Source organism: Lactuca virosa, chromosome 6 (assembly GCF_052849685.1).
Source record: "Lactuca virosa cultivar CGN04683 chromosome 6, Lactuca_virosa_CGN04683_v6, whole genome shotgun sequence".
Lineage (NCBI taxonomy): Eukaryota > Viridiplantae > Streptophyta > Magnoliopsida > Asterales > Asteraceae > Lactuca > Lactuca virosa.
Genome location: NC_136431.1, coordinates 14,376,990 through 14,388,663, shown reverse-complemented (window position 1 = coordinate 14,388,663; position 11,674 = coordinate 14,376,990). Strand labels below are relative to the sequence as shown.

General features: G+C 42.5%; 1 protein-coding gene across 1 annotated transcript; it reads right to left on the bottom strand.

Moving 5' to 3' along the window:
- Window positions 1-9,946: 9,946 nt before the first annotated feature.
- Window positions 9,947-11,290, bottom strand: LOC145121340 (uncharacterized). The gene has a single exon (XM_079057102.1). It carries the CDS (start codon window positions 11,288-11,290, stop codon window positions 9,947-9,949), a length of 1,344 nt encoding a protein of 447 aa, XP_078913228.1.
- Window positions 11,291-11,674: the final 384 nt, after the last annotated feature.

Sequence of the window (11,674 nt, the reverse complement as noted above, 5' to 3'; positions counted from 1 at the left end):
GCTGTCGTAAGTGTGTTTACCTGTTGTTCCTCTATACTCCTTTCCTTGAGTACTTCAACTAGAACCTTCTTTGATAAATGGTCAACACATGTCGATGCGAGTTTGCTTAGGGCGTCTGCCCTCCTGTTTTCGCTCCTTGGGATCTGTTTGATTGTGAATTCCTTGAAGAATTTAGTAAGTTGTTGCACTGTTTTAACGTATCTTTCCATTCTCTTGTCTCTCGTTTTGAAACTCTCATTCACTTGGTTGGCAGCCAATCTTGAGTCCGTTAGCGCTGCTACGGCTTCTGCCCCCATTTGCTTGGCCAGGCGTAGGTCGGCGAGCAGCGCCTCATACTCCGCCTCGTTATTTGAGGTGTGGAAGTCGAAATAGAGGGCATACGTAACTTCTTCTCCCTCTGGGCTGGTTAGGATTAGACCAGCCCCTGAGTCTTCCCTGTTGGACGCTCCGTCTGTGTACAGTGTCCATTTTCGACTTGCCTCCAAGATCTCTTTTACTGCCATAACTCCTTCTTTGGCTGCGTCTTCTTCTCCCGGGATTTCGAGTAGGAAATCCGCTAACGCCTGTCCCTTGATGCTTGTCCTTGGCCGGTAACTGATGTCATGCTCACCTAACTCTATTGCCCACTTTGCTAGTCTGCCTGACGTTTCGGGCTTGAGTAGGATTTGCTTGATCGGGTGATTCGTTAAGACCTATATTTGGTGCGCCTGGAAATACCGCCTTAAACGTCTTGCAGCATAGATTAGTGCCAGCACCAGTTTCTCCAGGGTAGGATAGTTAAGTTCGGGGCCCTGTAGTGCTCGGCTAACGAAGTACACTAGCTTCTTCTCCCCTTCTCTTTCCACGACTAGTGCGGATGATATGGCTTCAGCTGAAGTTGAGAGGTATACTTGTAATATTTCCCCCGGGATGGGGCTGGCTAGCGTGGGTAATTTGTGTAAGGCTTCTTTGATGCCTTGGAGCGCTTCCTATGCTGCTGTCGTCCATTGAAAATTATTTTTCTCGATACAGCCCTTTAGTGTGTTGAATAGCGGCATGGCCCTGTCGGCCGACTTTGATATGAACCTGCTGAGTGCTATGATTTTCCCATTTAAGCCCTGCGCGTCCCTTAAAGTTTTTGAAGGTGGAGTTTCCATGAACTCATCCGCTTTTGCTGGGCTGGGCTGGACGCCTTGCCTAGTGACATAGTATCCTAGGAATTGGCCTTCTTCAACTCCGAAGGTGCACTTGTTCGGGTTCAGCTTCATCTTTGCCTCTTCCAAAGTCCTGAAAGTCTCTTCGACGTCCTGTAGAATTCTTTCTTCATTCTCGCTCTTAATGACCATATCGTCGACGTATACTTCGATGTTCCTTCCAATCTGCTTTGAAAACATGGAGTCGCCCAAGCGTTGGTATGTTGCCCCCGTATTTTTTAATCCGAACGACATTTTGGTGTAGCAAAATGTGTCGTGATCTGTGTAGAAGGTCGTTCTTTCTGTAGGGTTTTGAGCATTCTAACACTTCCTAAGTGTACATGCAACCCTATTAAACCTTGGATCTATGTTTGTCTAAGATACATGCAAAATATTATTTTCCAAGGTTTATAACCTATCTAGCATGGCATGGGGTACTTTTAACCATAAAAGAACTAGATGAATTACATACCTTTTGTTGATTGTTGATTCCTTGGAGTTTGAGAGCCAAGCACCAATAATGTGAATGCCTCAAATGGAAATCACAAATCACCACAAACTTGGAAAATGTATGAGAGAGTATACTAACTCTTGATTTTGGCCACCACACTTACACACACATTAGTGTCTTTTTCATGCAACATAAGCTTGTTTATATAGTGTACATGGTTAGGGTGAAACCCTAATAACCCATGTCTTTTCCTCTTCCAAGGATCCATGGGTAAAAGCTCCATGGATCATCCATGGACTTCCATATAAGCTTAGCCCATTCCAAATGAGTGTTAGCCCACACCATATAAATATAATAGCCCATGATTTAATTAGTCTTCCTTTTAATCACTAAATTAATTCATAATTAATTCAAGATCAAAACTAATTAAGTAACATGACTTTATATTAATATATTATAACTTATAATATATTAATAAATCGTAAGTATACAACTCTCATAAAATTATCCATAACTAGTTCGGGTGAAGTGCAACCCAAATGGACCATGCTGGGTCGGGTCAAGTATATACCAAATAAGTTATGGACTTAGACACCTTATCCAACAGACTCCCACTTGGATAAGTCTAATAACTGTATTTGCCTATATTACTTCAGGAACCAACCGGCAATCGTAGCTCTCGAAAACTCTTGTGAACTATGAAGCGCCATTTTAGATAAGTGATCATATAATCCTCTGTTCTCATGATATCAGCCGGACAAATACATGGAACAATGTCTTACTTATTGTCTAGCAGTTGTTTCTCGATTTCCGATTTGTTTGACAAAGAACTTAACTGAACACATCAATTTAGTTCTGACCGGGCCCGGTACATGGGTCAACACAAAATCATCGAGGGGCCCAGATATCGCTTCTATTTCTAGAAGGAACAGATAAACTTCGACTCATATGCTTGTTCTACTACTTGTTGAATTGTACACAAAGGCACGTTTTATAACATCAAGTTACTGATGCGTTTACGTGCAATCAATGCACAACCAATTCATAAGTAACAACTCATATCTCTAGGTTTGAAGACTTATATGATATTATCGTCTCACGATCACTCGAGATAAATTCCATGAAGTGATACAAGTGAGCGTGGGTTTATTCCAATACTCATAACTTATGAGCACTCATGAACGTTGTAGCAACCATTGCTATGTCTAAACACCTTTAGCCATCTACAAACCCAATTCATGACAATCTTGATTCATACCTACTTCCGACGTATGACCGATTGTGGAGGTTTGAATAAATTAATTATTCTGGAAGTCAAAACATGCAAAACTGAAACAATAGTAAATAATTGACAATGATAGTAACACTTTACTCATAAATAAATCACACATTTTATTCATCATCAAACGTCGATTACATTTTACAAGTTTTAGAAAAATTATCTAATCTGTAAAACTAATATCGTCCCTCAGCCCGATGCGCCTCGCATGCTGCAAATGCTTAACCCTCGTCAGTCCCTTCGTAAGGGGATCTGCAGGGTTCTCATCTGACGATACCCTCTTTGCCACGAGGAGTTCTTCTTATATCTTGTGTCTTATGAAGTGATATTTTCTGTCAATGTGTCGGGATCTGCCATGATCTCTCGGTTCCTTGGCTAAGGCAACCGCACTATTACTGTCATAGAAAATCTCCATAGGTTCCTTAATGGCTGGTACAACTCCAAGGTCTCCGATGAAGTTCCTCAGCCATATCGCCTCCTTTGCTGCTTCACTCGCTGCTATGTACTCTGATTCACAAGTCGAATCAGCTACAGTCTCCTGTTTGGAACTCTTCCAAGTGATTGCCCCTCCATTTAAGGTAAAGACCCAGCCCGACTGAGAGCGGAAGTTATCCCTATCAGTCTGAAAGCTAGCATCACTATACCCTACTACTCTCAAGTCATCACTCCCACCAAGAGTAAGGATCCAATCCTTAGTCCTCCGCAGGTACTTGAGAATATTCTTTACCGCAGTCCAATGAGCCTTGCCAGGGTTCCCCTGATATCTGCTGACCATGCTCAAAGCGAAGGCCACATCAGGACGGGTACAAGTCATAGCATACATGATCGAACCAACAGCGGAAGCATAAGGTAATCGACTCATCTCAGCTATCTCATCTTCTGTACTCGGGCTCTAAGCCTTGCTCAGTTTGGCATTGCTTTGGATCGGTAATTCTCCTTTCTTGGAATTCTGCATGTTGAACCTTTTCAACACCTTATCCAAGTAGATACTCTGACTAAGTCCAATTAGTCTTTTACTCCTTTCTCTTAATATCCTTATCCCTAGGATATAGGTAGCTTCTCCAAGGTCCTTCATAGCAAAGCACTTCCCAAGCCAGGACTTAACCTCCTGCAAGGTTGGGATGTCATTTCCTATGAGTAGTATGTCATCCACATACAGTACCAAAAAGCTAACTATACTCCCACTAGCTCTGACATGCACGCAGGACTCATCTTCACTTCTTGAGAAACCAAACTCTTTGACCTTCTCATCGAAACAAAGATTCCAACTTCGAGATGCTTGTTTCAATCCATAAATGGATTTCTCAAGCTTGCACACTCTATTGGGGTACTCTGCACTGACAAAACCTTCTGGCTGATTCATGTAAACATCCTCAGCCAACTTTCCGTTAAGGAAAGCGGTTTTGACATCCATTTGCCATATTTCATAATCATGAAATGCAGCAATGGCTAGCATAACCCTAATAGACTTAATCTTTGCTACTGGTGAAAAGGTTTCATCATAATCAATACCCTGAGTCTGAGTAAACCCCTTCGCAACCAGTCGAGCCTTATAAGTGTGCACCTTCCCATCCATGTCGGTCTTCTTCTTGAAGATCCATTTGCACCCGACTGTCTTACGGCCTGGTACATTGTCAACCAAGTTCCAAACTTGATTGTCATACATGGACTGTATCTCGCTGTCCATAGCCTCCTTCCATTTAGCAGACTCTGGGCCTGCCATGGCTTCCTTAACACTGTTAGGTTCATCCAGATTTACCAGTGTACTGTCACTGATAAATGTATCACCTTCCGTAGTAATATGAAATCCATAATAAAACTCAGGTGTGTTCCTAACCCTTGTGGAACGCCTCGGAAGTATAGACTCGTCAGCTGGATCAACAGGAATTTCCTCCTCAAGTTGATTGCTAGTGTCTGAGGTTCCTTCACCAATTGAGTCTTGAATTTCTTCAAGGTCAATTTGCCTCCCACTGTCTCCTTGGTTTATAAATTCTCTCTCTCGAAAGACCCCTCTCCTAGCCACAAAGACCACATTCTCACTGGGTCTGTAAAAGAGGTAACCAAAGGATTTTTGTGGGTAGCCGATGAAAATACACCTTTCACTTCGAGGTTCGAGCTTGTCATGAGTCTCACGCCTCACGAAAGCCTCGCAACCCCAAATCTTGATGTGGTCCAAATTGGGATTTCATGAGGTGTTTTGGCAACCTTCTTTGTAGGGACTAGATTAAGGATGTGGGCGGCAGTCTCTAAGGCATACCCCCAAAAAGAGATTGGTAGCGAAGCTCGACTCATCATAGAGCGAACCATGTCCAACAAAGTTCGATTGCGCCTCTCAGCTACACCATTCAGCTGTGGTGTCCTGGGAGGTGTCAATTGTGAGACAATCCCACACTCCTTAAGATAGTCGAGGAACTCAGTACTAAGATACTCACCACCTCGATCGGATCAAAGCATCTTAATGTTCCTGCCCAATTGATTTTCTACTTCCTGTTTAAACTCTTTAAACCTTTCAAAAGTTTCTGACTTATGTGATTAAGTAGACATAACCATATCTACTAAAATCATCAATAAAAGTCACATAATAGCGATTAGCATCCCTTGTGGCGGTTTTGAATGGTCCACATACATCAGTATGTATAAGGTCCAACAAACCCTCACCCCTTGCACAAGTACCAGTGAAGGGTGATTTTGTCATTTTTCCAAGTAGACAAGACTCACAACTATCATCCGACTTGAGGTCGAACGACTCCAAGACTCCATCCTTTTGGAGCTGGCCTATGCGTTTCTTGCTTACATGTCCAAGACGACAATGCCACAAAGATGCTTTATCCAAGCTAGTAGCAGAATCAATACATAATACATTATTTCCTAAATTATCTACAACCGATACAGCTTCATACACACCATCACAAGGTAATGCTTTAAAATAAAGAACATGATTAAAAAAAGCATTAATACTACCAACTTCATTATCAAAAGAAAAGGTAAAACCTTGTTTGTACAAAGCATGAAAGGAAATAATATTCCTCGCCATTTCAGACGAGTACACACATTTATTCAAATCTAACTTTAACCCACTATCTAGCAACAAAGTATAAACTCTAATCTTGGTAACAGGTGCAACCTTCTTGTTCCCCATGATTAAGTTTATCTTTCTGTGCTCCACATCCTCACTTCTTCTTAGGCCCTGCAAGTCACAACAGATGTGAATACCACAACCTGTATCAAGAACCCAAGAATTAGAATATGGTGAGTTATTAGACAATATAGTGTAAATACCTGCATGGGATGGTTTCACTTTCCCATCCTTGACATCCTGCAAGTACTTTGGGCAGTTTCGCTTCCAGTGCCCCTTATTTTGACAGTAGAAGCATTCAGCATCCTTAGGGATGGCAGTAGGAGTGATAGAACCACCTTTGGTTCCAGATGAGGAGCCTTCAAGGGACTTTCCCTTGGTACCCTTCGAAGGGTGCTTCCTCTTCTTCCCTTTGCCTTGCCCGATAGCCAAAACAGGGGTAGTAGTAGGAGTAGGAGTAGCAACCGACTTACTCTTAAGACCACTTTCGGCAGTCTTCAGAAGTCCTTGAAGCTTACTGAGTGTGACTTCCTCCTTGTTCATGTGGTATGTCATACGAAATTGATCATAACACGATGGCAAGGAGTGCAAAATGATATCAATTGCCAACTCCTCAGGGAAGTTCACATTCAGTTTCATTAGACGGTCCACATACCTTTGCATTTTCTGCATGTGGCTCGTGATTGGTTCGCTATCCTTCATACGGGTAGTGATCATGGAGGAGATTATTTCATACCGCTCTTGACGAGCACTCTGATGGTACCTTTCCATCAGATCCTGATGCATCTCAAAAGGGTAATAGTCCTCATAGGACTTTTGGATTTCAGCTGTCATGGTGGCCATCATGATGCATGCCACCTTGGTGGCATCTCTTTCATGTGCCTGATACTCAGCGACCTCCTCAGGAGTAGCAGTGGACTCATCAAGCTCCTTTAGCTCCTTATCGAGGACATATTCCTTGTCCTCGTAACGAGTAACCATCCTGATGTTCCGGATCCAATCCATGAAGTTGGAACCATCAAAGATGACCCTCCCACAAAGGTTCATGAGGGAAAAGGAGCCAGTAGGGTTAGAGCCCGAAGCTTTGTTGTTGGAAGACATCTGAAAAGAAGAAAACAAGTTTAGATTAGATATATCGAATCCTTAATAATACACCCAAATGTAATATTAAGGCTAGGATCCAACACAATATATTATAACTTAGAAGAGGGATGCCGTAATCTAAGCTATAATATATTTGAAGGTAGGTGAATGACGATTCACCAATTTCCACCATGAAAACGAAATGAATTATTAGGTTTAATTGGTTTTGAAATTCCTAGATTCTTTTGAGATTCATTGAACTTTTCAATGGCATGTTTCAATCTCGATTGTGCCCTTCAAGTTTTGTGACTGAGATGCCGAGGATCACAAAACAAGGTGTGAATAACCATGCAAATTCACTTGGTACCCTTAATATTATCACCTAATCAATGTGCCGGTTAACCACACACGCTCCACCGATCTATGATAAACATTAAGTCACCCTTCGTGATCCTTACTAGTCCAAGTTAGTGTGCCGGTTAACCACACACGCTCCACCAACGACTTGGTAAGGTACAAAGTGTGAATTTCATGGGTTAGCACCATATTCACATTTTCCTAAAGTAACTAAGATTGGGAATTTATAAAAGGTTTAGTTACTTTATAATATTCATCATACTTTTAATGAGAATTTATAAGTCCTTGTCCTACCCGTTCGGCTAACGACCCTCCACCAGTCAAGCAAGCGGTGGGTGATAGTGGACACCCATTAAGTTGCCATTTTATAGGCAACAACCTTATACCCACCTTATAGACTGGCTTCGTGAATGAGGCGTACTAGCGGTAAGACGACTTTAATCTTATACATATATATAATAATTAACCATTAATGTTATAAATAGTATAAGGGTTGAATTTTAACTTTTAAAACTCTAAGGGTTTGGAATTAAAGTATATTAAAGTGTGTGTAACTTTACAAATTCCAAAACTTGAGGACAAGTTTTGAAACTATTCAAAACTTTTCATTTCATAACTTATGAATTAAAGGTTTATAAAAATGAAGACTCTTCATTTCCATGTAACTTATATGTTTTAAGTGTGTGTTTAAAAGAAGTGACCTTTGGATATCCATAACTTGAGGACAAATTATGGACTCCATTAAAACACATAAATGATCAAGAATTAATCCTAAACAATTCAGCAAATAATTCCTATCATCTTCTAAATTCATAAGAACATGAACATGATCATCAAAGTTTCAAGAATTATATGAACACATATAAAGCATGAACTTTTGATATAAGCTATTGTCAATGGATTAGAACAACCATTACACCAACTAAAACAAGTCTTAAAACACCAAAACAGTTTAGGGTAATGTTTCTAGTCCATTTCCAGCAGCAAAAGTCGAAAATCTGCATTCTGAGGCTCCTACTCGCCGAGTGCACGAACCTACTCGCCGAGTAGGATGAGTTTACTCATGAACTCGGCGAGTCCCCCCATGGACTCGGCGAGTTCATCAGGCAGACAGCAAAAAAATCGACTTTTTTCACTATTTTGCATCAAGTATCAAACAAACAAGCCTAGTCTCTGATACCACTGTAGGGTTTTGAGCATTCTAACACTTCCTAAGTGTACATGCAACCCTATTAAACCTTGGATCTATGTTTGTCTAAGATACATGCAAAATATTATTTTCCAAGGTTTATAACCTATCTAGCATGGCATGGGGTACTTTTAACCATAAAAGAACTAGATGAATTACATACCTTTTGTTGATTGTTGATTCCTTGGAGTTTGAGAGCCAAGCACCAATAATGTGAATGCCTCAAATGGAAATCACAAATCACCACAAACTTCGAAAATATATGAGAGAGTATACTAACTCTTGATTTTGGCCACCACACTTACACACACATTAGTGTCTTTTTCATGCAACATAAGCTTGTTTATATAGTGTACATGGTTAGGGTGAAACCCTAATAACCCATGTCTTTTCCTCTTCCAAGGATCCATGGGTAAAAGCTTCATGGATCATCCATGGACTTCCATATAAGCTTAGCCCATTCCAAATGAGTGTTAGCCCACACCATATAAATATAATAGCCCATGATTTAATTAGTCTTCCTTTTAATCACTAAATTAATTCATAATTAATTCAAGATCAAAACTAATTAAGTAACATGACTTTATATTAATATATTATAACTTATAATATATTAATAAATCGTAAGTATACAACTCTCATAAAATTATCCATAACTAGTTCGGGTGAAGTGCAACCCAAATGGACCATGCCGGGTCGGGTCAAGTATATACCAAATAAGTTATGGACTTAGACACCTTATCCAACACTTTCCTCGTCGTCTTTGTTCATCAGGATCTGATGATACCCTTTATATGCATCCAGGAAACACTTTAATTTGAAACCTTGTAGTGATTCTACCTTCTTGTCGATTTCTGGTAGGGGGTAGCAGTCTTTAGGGCATGCTTTGTTAAGGTCAGAGAAATCAATGCACATGCGCCATGACCCATCATGTTTCCGTACCATGACAAGATTGGCTATCCAGGTTGGGAAGATTGCTTCTCTCAAGATCCCCGCCTTTGTCAGTTTGGCTACCTCCGCGTTGATCGCCCTATTGCGGTCTCCTCCTTGCACCCTCTTTTTCTGCTTTACTTCCTTTGTGTCTGGTTTAATCATGAGCTTGTGCTCTATGATTTTCCGGTCTACGCCAACCATGTATGTGGGCGCCCATGCAAACACGTGTTTGTACCGTCTGAGGAAGTCCACAAGCGCCCGTCTGGTGTGCCTTGGGAGGTTGTGGTTGATGCTAATCGTCTGATCGGGGTATTCTTCGTTGATCACTTCCCTCTCGTCTGCCGGTCCACTCCGTGCTTTTTTTGGTTTCTCTTGTCATTTCAGCTGGCTGCATGATTGCGAAACATTACAGTTGTCTTGGCGGTGTGGCCAGGATAGTAGTCGGTCCATCGCTAGTGTTGAACTTCATTATCCCGTGCATTGTTGACGGGATCGCTCCCCATTTAAGCAGAGCTGGCCTGCCCAAGATGATGTTATGTTCTGCTGAATGTCGGATGACTACAAAATCGACCAAAACCGTTTTTCTCCGCTGCTTATCGTGGCTGGTCAGCGTAAGGGGGAGGTGGATGGTTCCTAATGACCATAAACTGTGTCCCGTGAATCCGACCAACCTTCCCGCTGTAGGTCTTAAGCCATCCTTCCATCTGTCTGGGAGTAGACGAAAGCAGTGTTCGTAGATGATGTCCGCTGAGCTTCCTGTGTCGATGTACACTCTGTGTATAACCACGTCCTTAATGGAGGCTTGGATTACGAGTGGGTTATCACCTGTCCAGCCTTCCGGCCTGGGATCCTGTGCCGAGAATGTGAGCGCTTGTGTCGCGTCCGCAGGGTTCTCTGGGCGGGTAGTCGCTTCGTGCCTACCCCTCTTGCCACGTATCATGAATATTTCTTTGGGCTGAGTGCCCTCTTTCAGAGCTCCTTTGGCGTTTTCTGCGTCGAATTTGGCACGCAGGTTGCGTGCTATCTCCACAAGGTCCCCCTTAAATTTTTTCTCCTCCATCACTTTTTTAAGGACTGAGCAATTAGCGGTATCGTGTGTTTTGCTCTTGTGGTATTCACAGTACCGTCCTCTTGGTGCCTTTTCTTGTTGCTTGTCTGCGACCACGTATACCTCTGGCCGTCGGCTTCGTCTGTCGTCTCTAACGAATGGCCTGAAGCGCCCCATCGGTCTCTTTCCTCGTCCGTAGTATCTGTTTCCTCCCGACGATTCTGCATGGGTTGGGTTATGGCGCTTGACTGTCATGGTGCTCAGATACGCTTGTTTCGCCGCCTCGCCTTCCTCTTGTCTTAGATACCTCTCCACCCTTTCCTTCAATTCGGCTCTTGTCTGTGGTTTTTTGCCCATGAGTTTTTGTGAAAAAGGACCCGGCAAGAGTCCCCATGTGAAAGCTCCTGCTATAAGGCCTTCGTCATGACCTGGCACATCTAATGTGGCATTTGTAAACCGCGTGAAGTATTCTCTTACTGTCTCCCCCTCATTTTGCTTACACCCAATGATGGAGTAGGAGTCACCTTTGTACTTACGCAATTGCATGAAGTTTGTAAGGAAGAGATATTTGAGTTGGCCAAAGTTGTAGATGCTACCCGGTCGCAAATTTTTTTGAACCACATTCCCGCATTTCCATCTAGGGTGGTCGGGAAGTATGTGCACCAGAAATGCTCGTCCAACTTTAACGACGTCATCGTCCATTCGTACGTATCAATGTGGCTATCCGGATCGGTTGTACCCTTGTAGGTTTTCAAGTTGGGGAGTTTTGCTATGTTTGGAATTTCGTAATCTAGCAGCTCCTTGGCAAACGGAGAACTCCGCGACAGGCAATCCTGATTAGGTATGGCTAGCGGGCCTTGCGCATCGTACTGGTGGGGTGTGCTATACGACGGCGCTCCCAGATGACTGTAGAATGCCTGATACCCCGGGTTGGGACCATAGAAGGCTTGTTGCTGGAACGGCAGCTGTAACGAGTATCCTGGATGTATGAGCGGAGGTTGGTTTGGGAGTTGCGTGGGTATAGGTTGCTGCCGGCTCATGCTGGTGGTTACCATAGGTTCGCCCCAAGTGCCTGTCGTGGAGTAG